The following is a 27,955-nucleotide window of genomic DNA, read 5'->3' on the forward strand; positions in this document are numbered from 1 at the left end:
GTGATATCACATATTATATTCTTTTTCTTTCCAGATTTTATCATGGGGCAGTTCTGGAAATAAGCATGTGCACAGGCAGAAAGGGAAAGCATCTCAGCTGGAATCTATTTTTCATTCCTTGTCCTATATTAGGGGATAAAAATAGCTAAAGACAGATAAAAAGCTCAAGAAAAGAATGAAATTAGGCTGTCCACCATTAAATGGCAGTAGACCAGCAAACTAGCACCTGGATATGTTCATATTCTCCAGCAGTGTAATAGCTAAAATAAATTCTACAGAAGGACTGAGTTAAAAAATGGAGCTGCTTAGCAAATATTTGTACTTCTGCTATACATGTAAGACAGACAGAGGCTGGAATTATATGCAGACAAATTGTTTGCTTGATATTATTAGCAGGACCAATGGAAGGGATCAGTGAAAGGGTTGGCCTAATGTAAAGGAGAAGGCGGGAAGGTGTTCCAGTGGCATTCCAAATGAATGAGGGTGAGATGAGATGCTTCCTACTAAAGTCAGAGAGAAAAAAGAAAACTGATAGTAAACACTAGATGGCTGCACTATGGTTTAGAAAGGAAATAATAGGGACATCTTGTCAAAACCCATGAAGAGTTTGGTTATGGCAAAGCTGGGATTCTAGTTTAGGCAGAGATAGTATTGAAATAGAGGTAAAAGTAACTCATCTGCTTGGAAAATGCAGTCAAATTTGAGACTAGTTAAGTGTAGAGGTAGACAAAAGAAGAACAAAGACAAAAAAAGTGTACAGTGTTTGATATATCATAGAATCGAAAAATGGCTTGGGTTGGAAGGGACCTTAAAGATCATCTGGTTCCAAGTGCAGGGACACTTTCCACTAGACCAGGTTGCTCAGACTCCCATCCCTTGCACTGCCAGGCATGCAACATCCACAGCCTCTCTGGGCAACATGTGCCAGTGCCTCACCACCCTCACAGTAAAGAATTTCTTCCTTATATCTGATCTAAACCTACTCTCAGTTTGAATCCATTCCCTCTTGTGCTGTCACTACATATCCTTGTAAATAGTCCCTCTCCATCTTTCTTGTAGGCTCCCTTCAGGTACTGGAAGGCTGCAGTTAGGTGACCCCAAAGCCTTCTTTTCTCCAGGCTGAATAATCCCAATTCTCTCCTTGTAGGGAGATGTGCTCCCTCCCTCTAATTGTCTTGGTGGCCTCCTCTGGACTTGCTCCAGCAGGTCAATGTCCTTCCTGTGCCAGGGACCCCAGAGCTGGGTGCAGTTCTCCAGGTGGGTTCTCACCAGAGCAGAGCAGAGGGGCAGAATCCCTTTCCTTGCCCTGCTGCCCACACTGCTTTGGATGCAGCCCAGGACACACTTGGCTCTCTGGGCTATGAGTGCACATTGCTGGCTCATCTCCAGCCTCTCATCCACCAGCACCCCAAAGTCCTTCTTCCCTGGGCTGCTCCCCATCTGTTTGTCACCCAGCCTCTGTTGATACCAGGGGTTATCCCAACCCAGCTGCAGCACCTTGCACTTGATTTTGTTAAACCTCATGAAATTCCCATGGGCCCTCTTCTCCAGCCTGTTCAGGTTCCTCTGGATGCCATCCTGTCCTTTGGGTGTGTCACCCTGAGCTCATCTGCAAACTTGCTGAGGGGGCACTCAATCTCTTCACTATGTCATTAATGAAGATACTAACAACACTGGTCCCAATATGGACGCCAGGGACACCACTTGTCACTGATGTCCATTGGGATTCTGAGCCATTGACCCCTGCCCTCTAGATGCAACTGTCCAACCCATTCCTTATCTACCAAACAGCAACCAAAACCATCTTTCTCCAGAGAGAAGGATGGTGTGGGGTACCATGTCAAGGGCTTTACAGAAGTCCAGACAAATGACATCTGTAGCTCTTCCCTTGTCCATGATGAGGTCACTCCATCATAGAAGGCCACTGGGTTGGTCAGGCAGGACATGCCCTTGCTGAAGCCATGCTGACTGCCCTGAATCACCTCTCTGTCCTCCATGTGCCCTAGCACAGCTTCTAGGAGGATCTGTTCAATCATCTTCCCAGGCACAGAGGTGAAGCTGATGAGCCAGTAGTTCCTGGGGCTCTTCTTTCTACCCTTTTAAAAGACGTATGTGTTTCCCTTTTTTTCAGTTATCTGTCACTTCACCTGACTGCCATGACTTTTCAAATATCATGGAGAGTGGAAAACAACACTATTACACCATAGCAGATCCCTGCCAACATTAGGACAGGAGAATAATAAAACTGCTATGAACTAAATGGTTCCAGAGAGCCGTAGGCATATTAAGAGGCCAATTATTTGTCATTCTTTAAGTTTAATTTTAAGATGAAAAATAATTTTGTTAATGCACATGGATTCCTTTGTGCTCAGTGCACAAAATTATTCCTGATTTTACTCCCCAATCTTGCTGAACTCCTGGAGTCTGCCTTTTACAAGGGAATGGAGACTCAAGGCAATAGACCTTCAGATTAAACTGTAAGAAAAATTGCTTCTTTTTAATGATAAAGCTGGGTGATCCAGAACAGCCAAAACTAACAGCTACACATAGTTCTTCTAACGCAAGCAAGTGTACTTTTGAAACCACGGAGAATAAATACTCCCTTTATGCATCCTACTGAATGCTTTTGCACTTCATTCTGTTTCTTCTGAGTTTGTTCATCCTGTGAAATGGGTTCAGCATATGCATAGATATGAAGATAATTGAAAGACAAAAGCAATGATTTGAAAGTATACATGTGAATATTTCATCCTCCTATTATTAAAGGAAAAATATATCATATGCAATCACACAATGGTGACTGGCAAGGATTTAATCAAACATTTAAAAGTGGAATAGATATCCACAACAAAAAAGTGACATGCAAGAAAAAAAAGGATTAAAAACTCACACCACGAGTTTCAAAAGTTATTTTTCTGATGGAAATGTACTTTGATAGGATTGAAGGTTGAAACTGAAGAAGTGAAAAGCACATATCAAAGCAAATGAAGGGAAAGCCTACAAATGTCTTGCAAATAGCTCAGTTTTCTATATTTATAGACAGCCACATGATTTTTAGTTTCAAAAATTATTCATGGAACAGTATTGCAGCTTCTTATGTCACACTACATGCTGTACTGCAAGCATATTAAGTGATCACACTGATTTTCTTCACTGTTGTCATTTGCATTTTAACCTGGAGGAACATCTCGTACTTGTTTAAAGTAGTTATATGACTTTCTTTATCTCAATCAACTCTTTTTTAGACACTTGATAATGTTGTCTTAAATGATTGATCAAAAATTTCCCAAAAAATCTACCCGAGTTCTGAGGAATGTATGTGAATGAAGTTTGGGATAGGAATATATGAGTTACTTTTAAAGCATAATTGTCCCATTTCTGATTACAAACTCAGAGTTCCTGTATTCATAGGGGGTGAAATTATGTTTTTCAGCCTGACTTTGAAGAATTTGTTGAATTCATGATGAGTGGACCATGTCATGTTTTGATAATCTCTAAAAAAGGAGCAACTGGTGCTATTCCTCAGTGGAAAGAGCTACGAAAAAGAAGTGTGTCCAGTGAGCCTGAGCAGCCAGAGGAGTAAGTACCATGAAAATGTGCATCTGTGATACAGTCACAGTGTTCACAGCACACCACAAACCAAGGCATGTTCCTCCAGAAGCAGACTTGCCCATGTGCTCAAGGTCCAGGGAGCAGGCAGAGCTCATCACCTGGTCCTTCACAGGACCACCACTAGAGATGCAATCCCAGTTCCCATGGAAATTCAGAAATTCCATACTTCCTAGTTAAAGATGACAAGCAAAGGTCATTGATCTCTTTAAACTCACTTTCAGTGGGTTCCCAGACCAAGAGGAACATTGCTACCCTTCAAAGCTGATGGAGTCCTTGCAATTCTAGCTCACCCATACCAAGGGATTGCCTGTTCTGCTGGTTGAAGGTTGCACTCTTTCCCATGTTTACCCCTATGTTTGTTGGGAAGCTGTAGGTGTGACCCAGGACACACCTGAGGTGTGCTCTTCTCCCTGGGAACACTGTAAAAGCCAGCAGAGAGGGGGTAGTGTATTGGGATCTGTGTTCCCAATACAGTGGTATTGGGAAGGGGTAGTGTATTGGGGTCTGTGTTTTTATAATTGTAAGGATTAGTTGTTCACAACCATGGTATCTTGAAATGTCTGGTTTTCTTCTATGCCAAGGGTTTGCAGAGAATTTTAAGGATGATAGTTGTATACACAGCCTAAGACAACAGAGGCTGTGTTCACAAAAATTCAGATATTGAATGAAGTTTTATATTTAGACAAGACATTTACTTAAAGCAACGTGAGCTTAAATACTTTGTCCAAAAAAGAATTTGTCATAATAACTGACATTTTTGTTGATGCCTGCTGCATTCCTTTCTTCATTAATTTAGTACAGCTGGGGAATACTGCATTTTCTACAAGCGGCCAAGAGGGACTTTATTTACATAGTTAAATAAACAGGCAATTAAACAATTAAAAGTGTCTCTATTAGAGACAGTTCTGTAGTGCTGTCACTTTTATGATCATGCTGTACATGAATTAAGCACAAGCCATCTACTGATCATTCATTATACACTGTACACTTGTCAGTAGTAATTCTGTGGCATGAAACAGAGAAACTATTTTGGATAAGCTAGAAAGGAATTGTTAAAGCTGCCTGGCTGAGATTTCTCCTTCAGAGCACATGATCAGGCACTTTTTGAGAAGATTAATAATTCTCTTCTCAGAAACATTACTTTACTGATTAATCTGAATTCAATGAAAACTTAGTTTTGTATTCTGTTCTTACATTTCACTAAATTTTAAGAAAGTACATCTTCAAAAGGTCAGCTTGTTAACACTAAGCAGTGACTTAAATACTATATTACTTCATGTTTCATCAGGATGCCAGAAGACACGGAAACTGGGAATCTGGTAAATTTATGTGATGTGCAAGACAGTGTTGAAGACGCCAGTAGACAACTTGCCTTCTTTTTCCCAAATTTTAATGCAAGTACAGGAGAACAAGTTGAAAAGACTTTGGCCATAATTAGGCCTAGTCTCTTAAGGGAAAGGCGAAGTAAGTGTAAACAACTGTATTTTCTATCAAGGGTGTATAAATACTCTCATATTTTGAATTTTGAATTATAAACTCTAACTCAATTAATGAATTATTTTTAGGTTATATATTCTCCCCAGTATTAGGCCAACAGCAGTCTTTATCTGGACCGAAGTTATGTAGTTAATGTTTTTCATATATTGAGAATGCAAATATTAATTATATTTGGCTCCTTTGGTTAATTTTTCAAGAAAGTCTGGAAATGGAATGTTTCTAGAAGACCTTCCAGAGAAGATAGTATTTTCAAACGTAGTATAGAAGACTAGATTTCCCACCATAATAAAGTAGTTCATATTCTTGAATAGCAGGTTCAAGGTAGATCAATGGCAAGGGGCAAAAGATCCAATCCAATGTGTTCTATGCTTCTCTATAAAGATGTGCTGCTCAAGAGCAGGTCTAAACAGACAGCATTTTTACAGGTTAAATTACAAAATCTACCCCATTACATGAACCTTCATCCAAACAAGGTTACTTTTCTTCTCAGTCATATCTTTGCATTTCTTCCTAGACTTCAGGCAGCATTTTTTATTTCTAACTTGAGAATCTCTGTACTTGAAATAAACTATACGCAGAGAGAGGAAAGACTACAATTTTGATGTTTCCTTGTGAATTTATTTTCTTTATGGTTGTCCAGCATGTTGCTTAGAGCAGCAGTTCTGCAGTTCATGTGCAGGTAATTACACATTAATTGTGTAGGTAATTTTGACTTGTGCCAAATACTGCTAATTTACCCATGTGGTCTTGTAAGACTTAGTCAAATAAACATTTGATCTATTCCAATTCCTTAGACCTTCTTTTGCTCATAGTAGCACGTATCATATTTCACAGTCAGGAGTTCCTGCTGAGGTTTCTGAAGCAAGAGAAAGCCTTAAGAAGATGAGGACCAGTTTCTGAGTGTCCAGGCAACTAGTGATGCCTCCTAGCAGTTGCTTTAAATTAATTTTCTGTTCTTTAGTTAGGAAACAAATTCACCTGTAAAGATTCAACATTATCATTGAAAAGTCCGTGTCATTTCTCTACAAGTGTGCAAATGAATAAAGGATGGCAATTTAGCATGATTTCAATATATTTAACAGATTCTATCATGCAAAGGATAAAGGATGATGGCTTCAAAATAGCAATGCAGAAAGAAATAATGTTAACTGAAGACCAAGTACGTACGTTTTACAAAGAGCATGTAGATCAAGACTACTTCCCAGTCCTTCTAGACCAAATGACCAGGTGAGTTGAATGAAAAAGGAGAATGTGAATCTGTAGAATCTCTACACACTCAGATAAGAATGAAATTTTCACAATTAATTATAGAATGATAGGCTCACAGAATGGTTTGGGTCGGCAAGGATCATTAAGGCCATCTAGCTCCACCCCTCTGCCATGGGCAGGGACATCTTCCACCTGACCATGTTACTCAGAGTCTCAACCAACCTGGTGTTGAACACTTGCAGGATAATACATGGCTACAAGATACACAGCTATCTAAAAGTTTAGTAAAAGACAAAACAGAATCAGATAACTGCAGATAATGGAATTATTCCCAAGTACAACAAATAAATAAATCAAGATTTTAAAAGTTACTGACTACTCCATATCTCTGTATGTATGGTGTCTCAGCAGCCAAGTGCACTGATTTGAGTGAAAACAGTTTAGGTCTGCTCCAAAAGGCTGCATTTAAGTTGCATATAGGAGACTTTGAAATCTTCAACCAGGCTGGTGTGCTGGATACCTCAGGGAAGAGAAATATATCATGTTTGGATATTCCCTTCATATAAAGCTGGGATATGGTTGGGGCATGATCGATATTTCTCTGTCTTGCTATTGTGACAAAATTCAGTAACTTTGCAATTTAAATACATATTTAAGCCCCACACAGTTTTATCAGACTGTACCTATTTAAACAATTGGATCAGTTTTAAGGTCCACCAGTACTGGAGCTCATTTTCTTAGTCTGGACTGTGTATAATCAAATTACTTTTAAAAAGTACCAAGAGTTTCAATTTTTTTTAATGCTACTTTTCCCATTGTACAGTGGTCCAACTCTTGTATTGGCTCTAACACGAGAAAATGCTGTGTCACACTGGAGACATTTACTTGGCCCAAAGACTCTTGAAAAGGCTCGTAAAGAAAATCCAGAGAGGTAATAGTCACAGAAGTAAACCATCTTTCACAACTTTCAACTCACTTTTGTTTTTCTCCTCTCAAGGAATACCACATTCCAATTAGTGTACCTATAGTGCCATCATCTGGAAGTAGATATGCATTTCTGCAGTTTTTTAAGCTTTTCTTGGAAGTAGCAGGGTATTGCACACAAGAACTCTAGCATTTTTTGAGATATAAGGGCTGCCAAACATTATTAAAAACTGAGTTTAAAAAAGTGTAATGAAGTAAAAGGGCAGCTCTTGAGTCAGAGAAAAAATGTTGGTAATATCTGTTCTTATTAGTGGGGTTTTTTTCTTGAAGTGTCACCACTATTTTTCTTGAAATAGCACTAAGATTTTTCTCGTAGCTTATTGAAAACTTTGCATCAGTAGCATATTTTATTTGTGACTAAATTTCTCCTACACATTTTACCGACACCTTAGTTCTACCTGCTTATCACATTGCTCCAGGAAACTGACATGGAATCATCTCACCTGCTGCTGACAGAAGCGCCTTCTCATTAAGAAACAAGTGGCATTTCTTGGCAATATAACAACATGAGCATTGGGAAGGAGGGTGTTCATACCTCAGATTTCCAGGTCAACACTAATTTATATTCCCTGGTTTAAGGCTAATTATAGTTCACAGCTCCAAAAGGCTATTTCTTGAAGTAACTTCACTCTTTTAATGACTCTTAGCTTGCGTGCACACTATGCGATTGACGATGTACCTATCAATCAGCTGCACGGCAGTTCTACACCTGATGATGCTCAGAAGGAACTAGAGTTCTTCTTCCCTGAGGAACAAACTTTTGCATTAATCAAACCTGATGCTGCTAAGCACCATAAAGGTAAGGTATTTAGAAAGTATGGGCTACACCTAGTGATGTAAACATTTATACAAAAGATTAGCAATGCACACTGCAGTAAATCACATTAAATGCATTCTTTTGATTCTCTGAAATATGTTTTCTGTGCAGAGAAATGCTTTTACAGGGCTTGCATAATTCAGGTTGAGATCTCAAATGTGTCATTTACTTTGCTTAAGCTGCCTACAGGGCTTTCTTCAATAGAATAGTGGTGAAGAAAGAGATTTCTTAGCTAAGTTAAACTTTTTAAAAGCCTACACTTCTGTAGACTACAGGTCCAGCATCCTTATGAGTCAAAGGAGAGAGAGACTCACCAAACTTCTGTTACTTATTTCAGACAGGTATCTCTACTGACTCTAAATGGGTCATTGCTCTGTTAGGTGCATTCCCATCCTTGGTTTAACTTACTGTTAGACTGAGGGAATATGGAAGAAAATATCAAAGTAAAAAGAATATGATGTACAATTCAGAATCTTGCCCCACAGATGTTTGCTTTTTTGCCACTTTTGAAAAATCTTTTATCTAGAGCCCTACTTAGCATTATTCTATTCTGTCCTAACAAATTTCAGTAGTCTTTCTAAGGTTAATTTATCATTGGCTTTTGTGAGTCTTTCTTCCCCTCTTCTAACAATCAGGATTGACATCGGCAAGCCAGCTGAAATTTGATACAGCATTCTAACCACAGTCCATATTCTGTCCAATGTGAGAAACAACAGTGAATGCTGTTGGTATAGTTTATTATAGTCTGGGTTTGATACCTGCATCGAGATGGTGTGACAAAGGTTTCTGCCTGTCATAGAGGACTGTTGAAGTGTTTCTTATGTTGTCCATATTTGGGTTGACATTGTAAGAAGAATTCTAACAGCCGTTGGTGATATTTTTTTTATTTTTTTAGAAAAAGGCATCTAGTATTTTCTGAAACTTTTAAAGTTTGGGTGTTTGGGTTTGGGGTTTTTTTCATCTAAACCATTTCAATCAAAAACCAGCTTGTCTGTTATTCTCCTAGATGAAATTATAAAAAAAGTTAAAGAGGCTGGATTTACCGTCTCAAAGGTAAAAGAACAAGCTTTAACTCGTGAAATGGCAGCACAGTTTTACAAGGACCACGAAGGAAAACCCTTTTTTGAAGACTTAGTGAATTGCATGTCTGCGTAAGTGTCTTGGTTCACAGTACTGATGTATGTAAGTAGACATTACACTTTGAATCTGCAGTGCCAACAAAACATGCTACACCATAAGTAGTGCAAGGATTTTACAACCTGTCACTCTTTCTGGCAAGTTTAGTGGCTTCTAGCACTAAAGTTTGCTCTTCCTTTAAAAGGGAGATTTACAGTTCTTTTCAAACTTATGGGTAGTATTATTTTGGATTTTATTTTCTCTAAAAAGGAACTGCTTTCCAATGAATCCTTTTACTCTTCATGCAGGACAAATATCTTCTTCATAATATTGTTATTATAGCTGATAAAAACAGTATGTATTGTCTTGCTTCAGAAATTATTGGGTGATAATATTTTCTGGACAAGAAATCCAAATCCAAATATCTGATCATCATAATCTCTTAGGCTTTCAAATATGGTTATATTGCCTTTTAAAAAACCACTCAGAAACAAATTTTAATATTTAAGCAGCTTAATAAAATTAAGATAGTTCAATGCTCATTATAACCCTTCATGGTACCTCTGACACCAAAGCTAAGTATGCAATTCAGAAATCTCAGACTAATCTAAGAGCTTCCTTATACTGATTTTACAGGGGTCCATCAGTGGTAATGGTCTTATCAAAGGAAAATGCTGTGGAAGAGTGGAGGGAACTAATGGGTCCAACTGATCCAGAAGAGGCAAAGAAGTCCTGTCCTGACTCAATTCGGGCTCAGTTTGCACATGATATTTTGTCTAATGCTGTTCATGGATCATCTAATAGAGAACACGCACTGCAAAGCATCCAGTTCGCATTTGGAGAGCTTGATGCAGACTAAACAATTAGGATGCAATCTCTGAAATTTGATATACATGTGATTAGATGTGTTTGTCTACCCAACAACTATATCTAAGAATATATAAACACATTTATTTTCCTTCATAGTCCATCCAATTTCAGTTGGGCAGTTTTTGTTATCAGCTCTTCTATATTGCAAAACATCTCTCTGTAACAAGTAATGCCTGCCAGTAGTTTGACATTGGTAATGATTTCTTTATGTATGCTTAGTAGATTTTTTTTTCTTTCATCATTTTAACAGATTTATGCCTTTCCAACTGTTCCAGGATTCTAAAGTGTTTTGTGTCTAGCTACCTTAAAAAGAACAAGGAAGGACAAGGGTCAAGGAACATGATTGAAACAGTAGTGATGACACATCCACTGTGATGTGGATTGAGTCCTGCAGTTCCAAACGTGAGCCAAATGGGGCTCCTGGGCCCACTGGCCAACTTTATATGTGTGGACCCCTGGTGAGACTGCTCTGGGCTATTAAGGCCTACTGGTTCCCTCATAGCCCTGAAAAAACATGCATTGTTTATTTATCCTTTTCCTAAATATCTTCTAATTATTACTGTCACAGGTAGGATAATAAACTCAAAGGTCCTTTCCAGTCCATTTACTTAATTCAAATATATCAAAGCAACTAAAATATGAAGCCAGCTCTTACACAAGAGCTATTCTTGACATGTACCTCCTTGCCAAACTAGCGAGTTCGGATCCTGTCCAGTCTAACTTGGCTGGCCTTCATGAAGCACACAAATATTATTCTGTAGCTGATATATTCTCACTTTTGCTGTCTGGGTCTCTTGAAGGTTGAGATTCTAAAGAATGGCATTCACTTAAAGCAATTTACTTACATTGTTGATTATAAGTGTTAAGTCCAGAAAGAATAAAGTCCTTCTCATACTTTCTTTGTTGTTGCTATTGTATTTAATACAACTAGGTGCTATAAAGAGCTTCCTGACAAATATTTCTGTTGTGATGGGGCATTTGTTATTATAGACATTCCTCCAGCAGAAGTTGGACTGAACATTCTCCTGGTGGCCTATTTTCACCTACAACTGCTTTAGTGCCATAAACTCAGCTCGAGGTTAGCTAGCCTGTAGGAGGTGGTAATTAGTGCAGAATTGATATGCCACCTCAGTGAGGTGAGTTTTGAGAAACATATTTCAGGTTTGTATGTTCTTTGGCTTCTTTTTAGCTTCAAAAATCCATTAAAACTGTTCTTCCTGGCATTATTTCAGTACTCTGGATCTTTTGGGTCCTGGCACACTGTACTTTAAACCAAGAAGCAGCCTCAGAAAATAGTAAATTGCTTGAGTAGAGCAATTTCACATATATCAATTCAGCTCATTTCCTCAGATCTTTGCTGGAGTTAATGGCTTCTGAACCAGTGGGGCAAATACAATGGGGAAAGTTTGGGTGGGTTTATTTTTTCACAGGAGCAGAAATGTTGGAAACAGCAAAATGCTTTTATGTCATATTAAAATGAGTCCATAATGTGTCTTGTGGAAGTTCAAAATCAAATAGTTGATAGGTATCAGACACAGGTTGTGAACACAGCCAATCATTTATTACTCTGGTCTGAGAAATTTCAGTTTGTTGTGGAGGTACTCTAGTTCCACCTCTGCCTATTTAAAGCGTGGTAAAACTCTGCATACTGACTTACTGCTCTTGCTTAACCATTATCCTTCATACTGCATCACATCATTCTTAATCAATATAACATTTTTTTCAGTTTGGTTTAACCATTGGATGTTGATGGATTTTGTTTATTTGGTTTCACATATTCATGTGAGTAAATTACAATCCCTGCTTTGTGCTTGGTTAAAACAATCTGGTAGATTCCATTCAAATATTATACATAGATCCATGACAGTTTTTCTTCATGTTGCCTAAGTATTCAAACCCAAACTGAAATGTGGGAGCATTTCATTTATTAATGCTCACTTTCTTCTCCTAAATATGTTCTTGATCTTAAAGTCTTTTAGCAGCTTTGGAAAGGAGAAGTTTAACTGATACATCTTAAAACATCTTTAACTGCTTCAGTCAGATGATGAAGACATTCAGATTTGCAAAGCTTTTCTATCTTTGAGAAACAGACTTTTGCAGAATCATCAAAATATGCATTCAAAAGAATGGCAGTCAAAATACTGTCAATATTTTAAGAGATTTCTTTGTCTCTTTAAAAGTTTAAATCATCCCGTAGGTATTGCACATATTATTTATACTGCCATCTACTCTTCTTTGAAAATTATATTACTGTGACATAGATATGGATGTAATTTTTAAGAATTTGAACATTTGTGGTGGGATCCACAATAATTTGATTTATAGAGTCAGGAGGGCTCTGTTCCAACATAAACTCCATGGAGTCTCACAGATTAAAATCTTCCTGCAATTAACTTTACACAACTCTGCTGTATACAAAACTTACAGAAAGTCTGACTCTGTCCATTTATCTTGTATCTAAATGCCAGTTCAAAAGAGAATGTGGCTTTCCCGACTGTTTATTTAGAAAATATCTTGTAGTTCATCATAGAATTAGGTGGTGCAAAGATTTGATTAAAATTCTTCCAACACTAACAAAAGATAACATAATTATTCTTCTGATTTTTGTCCCAGCAGGAGAGAAATGGAACCACAGGGCATGTTTATTTGTACCACAGACCACATATTTCCTTGTTTAGGAACTTTAATGAAATCATAATCTGATGCTAAAGACTATATTAAAGATCTGTTTCAGTTAAGAATGATAAACAAGAGGGTTATAAATCTCAAAATAATGTTTTAGAAGAATAAGTATGTCCAATTGTAGTGAGTTTTGTACTGAATTACTGCATAAAAAAATAAGACATGCAGAGAAAAAGCTTTTTTCCCTGCCAAGAAGATGGAGTCAATCAGCTTGTGGCTGGGTACCACTGCACTGTTTTTGCTTTGCTTTGACTGCTGAATGAGCTACACTGGCAAGTCAGACCTTGCAAGTATCTCTTCACTTTATCCACAGTTCTTTGTGAGAAAAGGATCAGTACTCTGATTACTTTGCTCAGAGATGCATACTGATGTTGAGTATCTACAAACTCTAAAGCTTTCATTACACTGTAACCACAAGGAATTAAATACTTAGGGTGTCGTTCTGTTTGAGACATCTCTTGGTCACTCTGATGCACCCATTAACCTTCTATTTGGATATAGACTGCCTAACATATTTAAAGTCCTTTTGGGGCTTGATCTTAGGGTCTCAATCTAGAGAAAAGGAGTGTTCCCTCCCTTCCTTTACGCTCATTTCCATAGTGGTTTATCCAGAAGCCTTTTGGCAGCAATGGGAACCAATCTAATATTAATAGATTACCTGGAAACCCTCAAATTTACTGCATATCCAGCAAGCAAGTTTGAAACCCTGTTTTACATTCCAATAAGGCTGTTGTTTAATTTCAGAAATGTTACATGAAATATAGTGTCAGCAGTTGAAATTGAGTGCAATTTTTCCAGAAAGCCTTGGCTAGGTCTAATCAGAAGTAATGCACTTCTATGGAAATTCGTTACGTGTAAGTTATGGGGGGCAGAGGGATATTTAGAAATGGAAACATAATTTTGAATGTTTGTTGACCCATATTGATAGATTATATTTATTTACAAAATTACTTGTAGCTGATGTGGTTTACCAGAAAAATCTGGTTGAGGAAATGTTTTCAGATGTGCATTTACATTCAACTGTTAAGCACAACCAAAAAGCATGTGTCGGTTGTGCATAATTGGAGTAAATATTTTTTCAGGTTTCATTCATTTGGAATCTAGGTTACAATTCTGGATTAAAGAATTTAAGAGCTGTTTGAGTATTTTGGACAGAAAAATCTTCTTTTTATTTGCTTAGGAAGTATTTCTCAATTTTATGCACTGACTGGACCAAAGTTGCAACATTGAATTTAGGTGACCAGGTCATTCAGGTTTTCTTGGAGGGGATATGGGTTTTTTTAAAATGTGTTTCATAAAAGAGTTCTGATTTGCATTTACAGTGAAACTTCTAAAATGGTGCCAATCATTCACAATTAGAGTAAATATTTTTTCAGGTTTCATTCTTTTGGACTGAGGTTAGAACATTCAGTGAAAATACTGAATGACACTTCTAACTAAACCAGGCACATGTGTGTGGGAGGTAGTAAGAAACTCACTAGAAGCATTTGTTTGGTGTTCCAGGCAATTTTTATTTTATATTAAAAAAATGCCAGGCCCCTCAGTAAGAAGGCAGCTGCAACACTGAGAAACACTTCAAGGATTTGGCCTGTTAATTTTTAATTTTTAAGTAGTTACAGTAATTAGGTTCATCCATCAGCAAAGTATTTGCCCCTCTGCTAAATCGAGGTTTTATGACTTCAGTGCTGGAGTGCACTAGCACAGCAACGGCTTCACCCAACCATGGATGTGCACAGGAAGAGGTGAGTCTGACCTTTTGCCAGGGAGCAGAAGTGGTGAGTGGGCCTTATGGGGAGGAATTTGCCTGCTCAAAAAGCCCTCACTGCTCCAACACCCATTTCACGCCTTTGCAAGGGAAGGGATGGAAAGTTGACTGGAGGATGTGGATGTCCTGGGTCTAGATTCAGCTGGCATTTGATGTCACAGGGAGTTAATAATTGCATTTGCAAACTGGAATGACTTGCATTAGTGCTGATTTGGGTTGACCCATGGCTTCTTAAAATAGAGGAAAAAATGTGTATGGAAAAACACACTACCTTACTAACTCTTCCCTTGCAAGTCTGTTCTTTGTATTATGAAATCCCCAGCTCTTTGTTGCATTGCCTTTCCTTCTTCCATATTTTTACCATATCAGATTGAAAGTTAGTCAGCATCAAGCAAAAATAAAAATCTCAAGGAGTTTGGAAACACCTGGCTCAGTGCATAGTATACTGGAATGGTTAATCTAACGGCTGCAACTTGAAGAAGCAATGGTGACAATTCTCTCGAGAAAACAATTTGCACATATTTTCCTCTGACAAAAAAAAAAAATATAGTTTGATTTCATCAATTGTAAAACAACATGTAATGTTGTTGGGGAGTCTAGGTAGCTGTTCCAAGAGTTTCATTTAACAAACACCACACCTGACAATGCTAACAGTAAAACTTGTTTAAGTGATATATCCTGACTTCAGTATTTGTTACTTCAACATCACATTGATAAGACTGCCGTTCGTTCTTTATTGGGTAACCGTATGTATGTTTATTGGGTTACTTTAAATTGGGATCAATAGGTAATCAAAGCTTGAGAATTCCTGCTACACTGTACATAAAAAAACTATTTTAGAAGTTTTCCAATCATACTGAACTTTTAAATCATGCTTACCTAAGTCAGCATGTTCAAACTCACCTAAATTAGTCACCTGCAAGTGAAATTCTGTCTCCTTTGATTTTCATTGCAGTTTTTCCATTTCACTGAACAAGATTAAGATTCCACCTCTAGGCTGTATTTAAGCCCCTCTAAGTTTGTAGTCTGTTTTTTCAGACATGTCAAGTACACATAATTCCCACTAAAGGCAATGGATGCTATATATGCTCAGCATTCCTAGCACCTGGAATGAACTTCAGTTCTAATTCTGCAGGTGTTCCATGTCAATTAAGTACTGCACCTGCCCAGAATCACCAGCAGGGCTACACTCAAATGCTGACCTTTGTATATTTTAACAAACTGCTCAAAGCTCAACGAGCCATTTAAGTTGTTTTTCCCCTGCTGAACTATCCTATATGCTATTATTTCATTTTTTGTCACACCTCTGTCGGTTTGTTTTAAACATTTTAATTTGGTATTTATGTCTCCAATTTGCGTTTGCATATTACCAAGTATTTAAGTGCTGCTACCAAACTCACTCCCACATATTCTGCCTTGAATTTTATACACGCAAATTTCATTGGAATTCTTGTCATGGATCGACGAACCGCCATGACCAATTGTAATTCCATATGTCAACGTACACAGAACTCTTTTTTTTTTCCTGATGTAGACTCTCTCTATTATAAAAATCTTCATTTTACCAGAATTGACCAGTCTAGTCCTTAGTCTTCCTGCAGGAAATCTTTAAGGTCTTTCAGGCATCTATCATGAGCTCTTCTGATCTTAATGTTGGTGATCTTCCCATGTGTTACATGAAATTGAAACCTGAATGTGTTACCTAAGCTCCCTCATCCAAGTACACATTGGAAGGTACAGCATAAATGCCATCTTGGAGTTATGTCAATTCAATTTACATCCCCTTTGCTGTTCTAATACCTCACACAGAAAATGTTGTCAGTAAACTTACAACGTAAATAAAAGCACCTGCTTTTCCTGTCATCCTTTGCAGGGTAAATGTTACTTTCTGATAAGCAAAAATGCAGATAGCCAGTTGCTTTGAGAAGCTCATTAATAGGGACAAGGCTGATTTATTTACTTATTTATTTATTTGGTCTCAGAGAAAGGCTAGAAATATGGTGTCAAATGATAAAAAGTTATCCAAATGATTACTGAGCCACTTGAAGCCCTATCTTCTCCTTAATACTGTACAGTAGCTGTCAGTTATCTTTAGAATAAAGCTTCTATTCCAGTCTTCATGACAAAGCTATGTTACAGCAAATGTGTTCTTCAGATCAGTTCACTTTAATCTGCCTTTTCAAAAATACTGATTTTTTAATTAGATGCTTAAATATATTTGAAATTAGAACAACAGAAGCCAGCCTGAAGTACAATAAAAAAATTAAATGTCTGTTTTGAATGCATTTTTACTACACAAATACCCACAAGATCAAATACTATCACTGTAAGCATATTTTCCGCACACACATAAAAATAATCACATAATGCATACCCAGATGCTTAATGGTAAACTATGCTTTTGAACACTCTAAACAAGGTCTGTGATTCCAAATAGCAGACAGGTTCAGCTCCAGCAGCTTCAGTAGTTGCTGCCTGACATACCTGCCAGAGGTTACCATCCTGCTGCTGCTCCTCAGCTGCCATTTCTGGTGAGCTCTCAGCTAATTCACAGACTAACTCACCGACTACTACACCAACTGAGGAGAGGGAGAGACTCCATGAAGCTCTCCAACATCTGGCAGGGAAGCAGAGCAGGCAACTGGTGCAAGGAGTCAAAACCTCTGGCAGCCAAGGCTAGTTCTACCTAGATGGGAAATCAGAGCCCAGTGAAAAGCTCAGTCAGCTGGACTATGCCTACCTCATATTAGTGCAAACCTATGCTCTACGGCTTGCAGTGACTTGAAAAGATAAGCAAACCTTTTAACAGTAAAGTGCAGCAAAAAGGTCTATGTAGAAATTGACATGATTTTTTAAGTCAATGAGTTCCAGATTAATAAAAGATGCTGTCCAAGCCAGATTGTGACCCTTGTCGTGCAGAGGAAGTCCATCCTTTTGAGAATTTCACACTCATACTTTTTTAGGGCTGATTTCTTTCTGGCCATTTCTTATTTTAATGGCCTTTTTGGGGCCACTGATCAGCGGGTTGGTGCTCTTGCTTGGCGGTTTCAGGGCTCCACTCTGACCACTGCGTCCTGAATTCTGGTTCTTACTGCGGGCCGTTCGCCGCTTTTGTTCTTGCAGTCTCTGTTCCCACCTCTGTAGAAATGCAGAAGACAGAGAGGATGAGTTAGGGAAGGACATAATCATAAATAACTATATCAAAGCTATCCTAAACCACTGGTGCTAGTGCTGCCTTTAACAGTTTTGTGCTCTATAATGCAAGGCAATTGGATGTCAGCATGTTATGGCTATTTGCAGGGAGAACCTGCCACATGTTCTTGGGTGGAGGGAATTTCCACAACAGTGGATGGAAATGACAGTCGCATCTCGCGTGCACGCTGTACATGACTGCCTTTTCAGAAATCCAGGGGAGCTGGCACCATGCCATCAAAAAGCCAGGATCAGCACATGGAAGTCCTTTGCAAGGCCCTTCTTTGCTGTCTTACTAAACATGCTGACTTTTCCTCAGAAAAGTCTGCAGGAATCAAACTATCCTTTCACAATATCTAAGTACATAGCTACAAGGGAAGCTGGTATTTACTTCCTGCTTTTCCCTGGGGTGGAGAGGACTGGGCATGAACCAGTTTATGTTATGGACAGGCAAATGGAGGTGACCACTGAAAGTACAGTGTGGAAAGTTGCAACAGCATGGTTTGAATAACACATCTGCAGCCTTATTCAGCAGCATCCCTGAGAAATTTTGAAAAGCCATCAGATCAACGAGCCCACCAAACATAATAGCTGTCAGATTTTCAAACTCAATAGGGCAGTAGTTACAAAACAGATTTTTACAATGAGTTTAAGTGGTTATGTCTCCAAAACATGGAGGGATCCATAACACAGCAGCAGAGACTGCAGTCTTTCACCTCTAGGAACAGAAATACCTATTTTAAGGAAAGCAAGGTAGGTAATAGAACCTGGAAATGGTCTCACCTCTCCCCTCTATTATCTTTTTCTTCTGAAACTCCTAAACGCAGAGAATTTACCCAGTGATTAGTGCAAGAGAACTGCTCTCCAGTTTCCCTATTTAGTACCTCTGCACTGATCTTGTTGCAACTCACACTTTGTCCTGGCTAGAGAAAAGACCAGCCACGTTGTGGTTATGTTAACAACTTTCTTCTGTGGTTGACAGACAGCTCAAAACATTAATTTTAAGTGGTAACTCAAGACAAAATTTGGAGGCAAGTCTTCAGAGATGAATGATGGGCGTTCAAACAAAGCCACTGTGATACCTGGCTCCATCCTGGCCTTGTGTAGTCAGGGTCATTTTCTGCATCTTTATAAAACAAAAACTATCAGCAGACATTTGTTGTGTCCCACTCAAACATTTAAATGAGGATTTAGTTTATGAAACTGTTAATATGAGAGGAAATGACAAATGCTTTGAAGGGTATTTTGTTTGGCAGTCATGCATCTATTTGACAATCTGGAAACTAATGCCCAAACACATTTTAAGACACAATTAAAAATGACAAAACTGTGAGGATGTAACTAAAACACACTGTGAGCCACTGACAGGCCATTAAGTTGACAACTAATGGATTTCAAGAGTCCGAGTCATATGTCAATATTCTTCTAAATCCCATGTGGTATCCTCTGCCATTGCTATGTACTTACTTTTTAAAGATTTAAAGCACGTTTTCTTTTCCACATGTACATTTCACATGAGTAAGTGAAAAGGGTATGAGAAAAGCATTGAATGCAACTTCCTGAAAGAAGTTGGTCTGTAATCTAAAAGCTTCTGCTTGTGGATTCCTACAGCTCTTTTCCTCCTCTCTATCAATTGCCAATCAACTCATAATTAAACATATATGTACGTCCTTAAACATACATGTACGACCTTAATGCTCTGAACATTTTTCTGAATACCAGAAATAACTTTCTTCCATCTCTAAAAGCAGAAGGAAGAAATGGACCCTTTTCTCAATCCACCCTTTCTTTCCATTAAACAGAAGCGTTTACAAGTAGAGAATGATATCAAGAGCCATGCTGTGCCCCACATCTGCCACCCACGTCTCTATACTACAGATTTTTCCTTTCAGTCTTTCTTGAATCCAGAGAGACAATGCCCAGTACTTCGAGTGAATCCAGAGAGACAATTCCCAGTACTTAATAGGGAATACGTGGTGAGAAGTGTGTGTCTCCAGCCTGCAATCTTTAATGCAGCAAAAACTCTTAATCCAGTGAAGTGGAATTTAACTTTCTTTCTTATCTAATGTGGGCTATATACTCTTCTGCATATCACCTTCACTTTCATATCATCACTAGTTGTAGGAGCAGTGATAAGAAAAAAGTTCCTAGAGACATTATTGTAAGAAACCAGAGTTCGCATGAAGATCATCTCACCAGGTAAAATAAAATAAAAGTAGAATTTTAGAGACCCTAAAACACAAGATTAAAAGTTTCAAATTTTCACTTATACTTGTGTAATTATGAGGTCTGAAAATGTTCAAGTGAAAATAATTATACCCAGAGGAGTCACAGATATCTGAAAGTCATCAAAGTTTATCAACATTGAAGTAAAACAAATGTGTTTAACTTTTTATCGAGAATATCAGCATTCTTTTCTTTAGTTGTGTTTACCTTAAATCTTCTGTTTAGTTGGTCTTTCCATTTTTCAACTAGGCATCCATCAAGAAGCATCAACCTGAAAATTAAGAAATACACACAAGTTATAGATATTTCTGATTTAAATTCCTAAGATGCCATTCCAGATGATTTAACACAGATTGGGGCTGAAATACACACACAGGTACTGGTACTGACAGTTTTTATGTATGGTATGATGATATACCATATGTTTCTCTGTGTGTTCGTGTGAAGAGTAGATTAAACTGATGTATTTTACTTCTGAATTAAAAATAAAAAGCAGCTGTTTCACATGCGCCATGTGTAATACAGCTCAGCTTATTAGTAATAGTAATATAATAAAATAGTAATATAATATCTGATCACTTACAATTGTATCCATTTCTACCTATAAATACATGAGGATGGCATTATGTGTTTCCTACATCTAACTCCTTAATGAGTGCTTTAGGGTGAACTTGGAAGATGTATGGCTAATGATACTTGCCTACCAATGAAATCTGGCTAGCTCCTGCATGAAAACATTGAGTCTAGCTGTTATGAAATGCACAAAACAAAACTGTGACTATTAAATGTGTATGCCTTAAATAGCTCCTAAAACAGTTTTTTCTAAAGCAGTCTGACGTCACATCTTCAACATCCCTATCAAGAGAGAACTTTTGGATTTCTTGATTCATTTGGTTGATACACCAGGCCTTAATAGGCCCTAATTAAATTTCACTAAAATTCTGGGGGTTTTCACTTAGACACCAGTGTTGGCTGGAAACATCAAAACATCATTGTAAATGCACACAACATCACACAGCACTGCTCTGTCTGGTGAAGGCTAATCAGTGTAGCAGGCCCGAGCTCCATTTTCCATGAACAGTGCTGCTGCTATTAGCAGCTCAAACACAGCACAAAATGCTGCCTCCCGTAGTCATCAGCCACTGTGCATCCACTATGACCAAACAGAAGAGGCGTAATGTGAGTGCAAACACTGGAGAATCAGGACCAATATGTTGCACATTTCTTTCCGAGGACAGATTAGAGAACTAACATACAGGATTGACACTAAGGCCATGTTGCCATGAATGAAACCACAACATGGTGTGCACCTGGCACAGCTTCAGTTCAGGTAAAATTATCCAGTGAGGCTCTAACCCTAACAACAGGCAATAGGTATTTTGCCATTGACTGCAGAGGAGATACAGCTTCCACCCATTTTGCCTCTGTCATTTAAAAAACTGCTGTAACTCAAAACCTTCTGTTTGCCTGCCACTGAGTTCAACAGGAAGCACATATAATAGTTTATGTTTCTTTTTCAAATCCATTTTAGTACACTATATGAAATTAAAAACCTCAATGACCTTTAAAAACCATCACAAGATATTTAGTGAATCGCGTGTTTTTCCATAATAGTGGAGATGCAGATTGTGATCTTTGACTTTTGAAATCTCCCTTTCCTAGCAGCCTCCAGAGGATCCTCTCCAACAAAGCTGTGCAGCCCAGAGCTCCTCCATCGCAGTCTTGGTCATGGTCCTTCTACATGAGTCAGAGTTTGTATCCCTGAAATGACTTACACAAGTATTTGTGAAATACTTCCAGACCTGGAGGGACAAAGTGCTGGGCAATAATAAAATACCATGCTTGCTAGCTCACCAAAAAAAAGTTAAAGCAGTAAGGTATCAGACGGCAACTTTTAGAAACACCTATAAAATGCTTTTAAAATATCAACATGAAGCACATTAAAAATATGGGTATGGCACATCACATCCTGCATGTAGATGTTCTGTGGTCCTTACAAGTGCACATGACCAATTAACAGTAACATCACCATATGCAAAACCAGCTTGCACATTTTACAGCCAGCCTTGCCTTCAACCCGCAACACACAGGCCTACACAGTACCTAAAAAACCACAACCTCTCCTGCTGGCATCTGCTGCTACTGGTGCTCTTGGGGTGCTAATGGGGCTGGGATGTCCCCTTCTGCCTCAAAGAACCAGGGAGAAAAGGGAGCTGTGATTCATCGCTCCTTCCCCTCCAGACCAGCATGCTGGATTTCCTTCCATGCCTGGGGCTAGGCTGACTGCCAGATGAAAGGTCTGTTAAAGTTAGTTTTGTTTTGTTTTTTCTTTTAATCATACAGCAGGACTGGCAAGCTGCTCTGAGAGTATTTACTTTTCATCTGCCATCCGGGAGCTGGAGCTCCAACGGCTGCAGCTTTAGCTGGTCCCAGTACAGCTGTGGGATCAGAAACATCTTGCTGATGGCACTGACCCAAAGTATGGATAGGCCAGTGAAGAAGGCCTGGCTCTGACTCCAGCAGCTCTGCCAACAGAAGATGTGTATCATCTCCTGCCCTCTCCCTTGGTGAGGCAGACCAATGGTCCACCTGGTGCTGCCAACACAAACCTTCATCTACAGCCACCATTGGGCTTGTGACACATGAAGCGCCTCATCCCCATGGAAAGCGGTCCTGGAAAAACACTCCCATGCTGTATGATGCCTTAAGCAACATACTGTCGGCACTAATGCCACCAGATATTTTATGCTCTTTGCGTGAGCCAGTTTTTGTAAACACCACATTGTGGCACAGAGCTGAGGCTGATGAAGTGGAGAAAGTCAGCTGCGAAGGTAATTGAAACGTGCAGTGTATGTATGAGTTATCCTAAGAAAAACTATCAGCAAAACATGCCTGTGATGAGGAAGGCAGCTTTGCTAGTTTCCTTCCCATCAATCACAGCCAGCACTAACACTTTTCTGCACCACATCTCCATGGCTCACCTTGAGCGCCACTCATAGCACATGATGAGAACATCCTGCTTTGGTTGAAGAGGTGGGCACTGGCAGGAGGAATTGGTAAGAAGGGGCACTTGGGACAGAGGAATTGGCGTTGAAGACTTGAGTATGTCTTTGACTTCAACCACAGTTGTTACCTCGTTGCAGTTCCCTCTTTCTATGCTTTTTACTTTAGCATGAATAACTGCAAATAGAAAAATAAAGGAGTGAGAACAATAAACACTCTTAGAAATTTAAACACATCTCAAAATTAAACAAAACATATTAAATTGGAAGCTGTTGTTTTGGTTGTGAAACTAGAACTGCTTCTGCATGTGTGGGCATGAACAGTGGCTTAGAATAACAGAGGCCTGATCTCGATTGGGTTTTCAGCAGGACTGTTGACAACTGTGAAATTAAACATGTGCTTAAATCTTTGCCAGGTCAGGCCAACCAATCTTGCCTGGAATCACACACACAAACAGCTCCTTCAACTCAGACTTTAACAACCCTTTGAATAAATCTGACCCATTCTCCAGCCACATCTGGCTATTTCTGATTAAGTAGTGAATAATTTACCTCACAGACAGTTGTCATCAATTCAATAGACTTTCCAATAATAAAACCATTTCCTGTAGATTGTAACCACGAACTATAGTCTTCTTTCACACATAACAAAGAAGGGAAGGATTGAGTCAAAAAACTAAGAGGCTTAGCATTGCCATGAATTACTTGAGCTGTACTTTTTTTCATCTTTTGCCTTTGGATTCTCCTTATATAAGCCAGACACTGAAACAGGTTTTTCAGACTCTGAACACACAATCATTTGTATTTTTACCTTTCATTGAGAAAAACTGCATGTCTGCATGGACTCAAGAAGGTGAAACTCTGTAGATTGCTCTGAAATGATCCTTGGTAGCTTTGTACCTATAAACCTACCACTGCAGCATTTCATCCCTTCTCTCTTGTGAGAAATACCAAATCCAATAAATATGATTTTCACATAAAGGATTTTGTCTCTAGGAAATGTCTAATTAGAAAGGGTTCTACTGTCCAAAAATCCTTCAATGAAAGATGCATGAGAAGTGTACAGACCACAGTGATCAGCCTGCATCAATGCTGCCTCTGCTAGCCACTGGGTCCAAAGCCTTCAAATGAACCTCACAACATTTGGAATAAACTTCACATGTAGAAGAGACCAGCACTTTTAATGTGGTCTGAGGTTTATGTGGTACCTTTATCAGGATATGTATAACAGACACAAAACACAGGAGAAATTTCAGTTTTGGAGACTCACAATTAATTTTCAAGTCTGATTGGTTCTGGTAGCTAAAAGCACAGTTTGGCTGTATGTCTTATTCTAAAGAATTTCAGGCAAAAATTATTTTCAACTTGTTTAATCTAGTCCCTCAATTTATTTTCCATACAGGTTTATCTATCTCAGAAGGTTCTGAATGAAAATTTGCAGCTGAAAAACAATATCTTGATTTCACAAATTAAATGGAATTAAATTTTAAACCCCAGCATACACTCTACTCAAGGAACACTCCTACTGAAATCACTGGAGTCAGAATTTACATGACTATGACCTGTACTTCATTTTGGAATAGTAATTTTGCATCACTACTTTTTCACATACTTCAGACAACTGTGGAAGCTCATTGTGCCATCTACACATATCACTATATTGTACTGAGACAGATCAAGGAATTATATAAAAAGAGTATGTCATATAAATGCACCAAAATGCTGTAATGAACAAAAAATTGTACAATTACCTAAGCTAGATGTTCAGCTTGATTATTCCTACCAAACATGCTAACAAAGAATTAAATAACAACAAATTTACTTTCATTTGATATCAAACAAATAGGAATTGAATCATATAATGGACCTACTGCAGAAGAACTGGATAAATTACTTGAAAAAAACCCACCACCTGAGAAAATGCTTATAAAGTGTAAAATGCAACAATACTGCACATTAAATTCAGAGTTAGTAGGGGGTTTCTATTGGCATTAGAGGTGTTTAGTCTGGTATTTATCTAGTCTCAACTAGAGTTCTTCCTGACTCACACCATCAGAAAACTGGGGCAGGGGGAAACCAAGGGGGAAGAGGGGTGAATACTCATTTGTATTGCCAATATGTCATGTAACAAAAAATAAAACTATCGGCCAACTCCTTGGCTGGATGGCGCAAATTGTCACTGAATTCAATTAATCTCTCACAATTCTGCAGCAGACGAAACTCTGGCTAGTAAAGTAAAAACATACACGAATTTCTAAAAACTTTTTACTTCACTGCAGCTTTTTCACATTTACAAGTTTTATTTGGGTAGCAAATCCCTATTTATTCTACCTGCTGGATGAAAACAGGAGCTGGCCAAGTGGTTACGATCACATCAGACATAATTGCCTTTACTGGAGTGACCTTTTCAGCAGCAACCACCCTTTCTGCAGAGCAACCTGTTGATGCCAGAGCACATTATCCACACTTCACTCACCGCTTTTGTCAGAAACACACCATCATCTGTGCGATTACTACTACTGCCTGCACATGGCGTGTGCTGGAAGAGGAATTTGGAAGAGGACAGCAAGGCATCCCCAGGCAAACCCTCACTTGGAAAGGCTGTGCTGGAGCCACACTTCTCATGCCACACTTGCTGGATGGGGCCTGGTGTGGGTTCAGCACCCACACAGAGCTGTCTAACTTGCAAGGACACAAGGAGGGTGTGGGATAGGCAAAGGGAAGCATTTCCCCCACGCACTTACTGTAGCTGTAGTTCTTGGCCAAGTAGGTTGACAGCGTAGGCTTTGTCTTTTTGCACCTGCACCGCTCTTCAAAGGAAGAGAAGGGAGAAAGGTTGAGGGATGTCAGAGGGACCCTGTCTCCGGGGAGATGGGGGGTCGTCCAAGGCTCACCCTGGCCGCGGTTCCTGCAGTCAGGCTCCAGGGGTCTGTCCGGCACCATAAAGCCCTGTGTGAAGTCGGTCCACTTCACATCTGCAAACAGAGGTGCGTCAGGAAATGAAAACTGTCGGCAGAGGCTCCAGGACTGGAGCGTGGGGGTCCCGCAGCCCCCCGTCCCACCACAGGGCGTCCCGCGGGGGTGGAGGGAATCCTTCCTCCCACCGCCCGCTGCCCCCAGGGTTCTCACCCTCCGGCACGTCGGTGACGATGGCCTCTGGGGAGATGCAGACGCCGCGGTCGTAGACGGGCAGGTCGTCGCAAGCCAGGCTCTCGGGCCAGCTGTGGTTGTAGCGGCGCATGATGGGCTCGCAGCCGTCGCGGGCGCGCTGGCAGACGGAGCGGCACGGCTTGATGGGGTCGTAGAGGAACTCCAGGGTGCAGATGGGGGCGTACATGGCGCAGAGGAAGAAGGGCAGGACCGGGCTGCAGCCGGTGGCCACCAGCTCCTCGTACTGTTCGATAGCGAGGACGGCGTTTTCCTGGGTGCTGTGGTGGAGGTGGTTGGGCATGCGAGTGATGTTCCAGGGCATGGAGCGGCACATGGGGATGCGCACCGCCTCGCACGGCGCGCCCTGCGCCCGCGGGCTCACCCGCAGCCACAGGGACACCGCCACCAAGGCGCGCAGCATCCTCTTCCTCCTCCTTCTCCTCCCTGTCCGCCGCCGCCCGCCGCCGCCCCGCGGGTCCCGGCGGCCGAAGGCGCGGAACGGCGCTGCCTTTCCGGTGCCCTGCTGCAGTCAAGTCGCGGGAGCCGCCGCGCCGACAGCCATGGACATCGCGGGACCGCATTTATACCAGTGGCACGAGTGACGTGGGGCCGATCGCGCTCCCTTGGCAGCCCCGCTCCTCCGGGGGGGTGGGGGGTGTGCGTGTTATGTGTGCGTTTTGCTGTGCAGGCACGGTGACATCACCTCCACCCCGTTTAATCCCCCGGCGACATCACTGCGTCTCTCGGCCGCCGCTCCAGCTCCGTTTCAGTTTTCATCTGTGTCATAAATTCCTTCAGGTGGAAGGGGGGGTGGGGGGGAAGGAAACCCAAACCACACGGTTCTGCCGCGGGGCTCTGCGCTCCGGCGCGGGGAGAGGGAAGACGACGGTGCGGACCGCAGCTCCTTCCCGTGGGGCTGAACTTTATAAGCCACGTTTTCTCAAGGGAGAAGAAACTTTTTACGGGCTTGAAGGAGCTCCGGCGGCTGTTCCCGACTCCTCCAGGGGGTTGCAGAATTCCCTGCATGAGCTCGGCACGGACGGGGAAAGGCGTGAAGCGGCCGGGCGGACAGAGCGGGCAGTGGCTCCTGGCCCGGATTGCTCGGGACAGGGGAAGCGGCGGCGGCCGAGCCGCAATGGGAGCGGGCGGCGGGGCCGGGGCAGCGCGGGGCCGGTGTGGGGCTGCTCTGCGAGCAGTGAGCCCACCGCCCGCTCCCCCGCCTCTGTCCCCCACCAATCGCATCTGCACACGAGTGGAAGAAGGGGTTTCATACCTTTTCCAAGCTTTTTTTATTTGTTTCCTTGGTGCTCCACGCGCCCCTGGTGCAGCGGAGTGGTGTGCCCACGCGGGGCAGAGGGCTCCCTCACACCCCACCCCTGTGTTCCCACGCACGGAAAGACCTACGGGCTCTTTCTTCACTCTGGGGAAATACTGCTCCCCACTCTTTGATGGACCCACTGAGAAAAGAAGATTAACTCAATTAGTTATCCCAGTGACCTGAGAGAGCCCCAGCATGGCTCAGAGGGAGCAGCTTCCAGTACCGTGGTGCCACCGGTGCTCCCCCTTGCAGATGCAGCAGAGCTGCAGAGACGGAGCATCAGTGGGGCACGGGCTTCCCCCTCCCTTAGTAGGGGAGGAAAATGCATCCAAAGCAGGCAGGAAACAACAGCGGCAAACCTAAGAGGGCAGTGAGAGATGAAGGAATGCATGCGATGAAGGAATGCTTGGTGACACTCTCTGTCCGTGTGGAGCCTGAAAGTCCCCCCTCGAGGGCACCATTAAAGCAGTTTGACCCAGCAGGTCCCTCCTGTTCGCGTTTCCCCTCCCTCCCCA

At 40.7% G+C, this 27,955-nt stretch overlaps 2 protein-coding genes across 12 annotated transcripts in view; one reads left to right on the top strand and one right to left on the bottom strand.

The window, feature by feature from the left end:
- NME8 (NME/NM23 family member 8) overlaps window positions 1-14,997 on the top strand; it is a 25,200-nt gene extending 10,203 nt beyond the window's left edge. For all 11 annotated transcript variants that reach the window (XM_085051427.1, XM_085051426.1, XM_085051430.1 and 8 more), the window contains 7 exons: window positions 3,434-3,579; window positions 4,901-5,076; window positions 6,192-6,336; window positions 7,142-7,249; window positions 7,950-8,101; window positions 9,126-9,270; window positions 9,872-14,997. In XM_085051427.1, coding sequence (XP_084907553.1) covers window positions 3,434-3,579; window positions 4,901-5,076; window positions 6,192-6,336; window positions 7,142-7,249; window positions 7,950-8,101; window positions 9,126-9,270; window positions 9,872-10,094 — 1,095 coding nt within the window. In that variant the 3' untranslated portion in view covers window positions 10,095-14,997. The remainder of the gene's footprint in view (window positions 1-3,433; window positions 3,580-4,900; window positions 5,077-6,191; window positions 6,337-7,141; window positions 7,250-7,949; window positions 8,102-9,125; window positions 9,271-9,871) is intronic.
- SFRP4 (secreted frizzled related protein 4) lies at window positions 14,997-26,891 on the bottom strand. Its single transcript, XM_085051437.1, has 6 exons — window positions 26,102-26,891; window positions 25,867-25,947; window positions 25,717-25,782; window positions 22,952-23,150; window positions 20,178-20,241; window positions 14,997-17,690 (listed from the first exon to the last, which is right to left on the bottom strand). Exons 1-6 carry the CDS (start codon window positions 26,541-26,543, stop codon window positions 17,502-17,504), a joined length of 1,041 nt encoding a protein of 346 aa, XP_084907563.1. The 5' UTR covers window positions 26,544-26,891; the 3' UTR covers window positions 14,997-17,501.
- Window positions 26,892-27,955: the final 1,064 nt, after the last annotated feature.

This window comes from Lichenostomus cassidix, chromosome 2, assembly GCF_008360975.1.
Source record: "Lichenostomus cassidix isolate B80296 chromosome 2, HeHo_3.0, whole genome shotgun sequence".
Taxonomy (NCBI): Eukaryota; Metazoa; Chordata; class Aves; order Passeriformes; family Meliphagidae; genus Lichenostomus; species Lichenostomus cassidix.

Excerpts from the sequence above, each read along its gene's own strand:
- SFRP4 (XM_085051437.1), bottom strand. The coding sequence starts at position 26,543 with ATGCTGCGCGCCTTGGTGGCGGTGTCCCTGTGGCTGCGGGTGAGCCCG. Across the intron at positions 25,783-25,866 it reads CTGCAGGAACCGCGGCCAGG|AGCGGTGCAGGTGCAAAAAG; the intron begins GTGAGCCTTGGA and ends CTTCCTTTGAAG. Across the intron at positions 20,242-22,951 it reads TGCTATGAGTGGCGCTCAAG|GTTGATGCTTCTTGATGGAT; the intron begins GTGAGCCATGGA and ends CTTAATTTTCAG.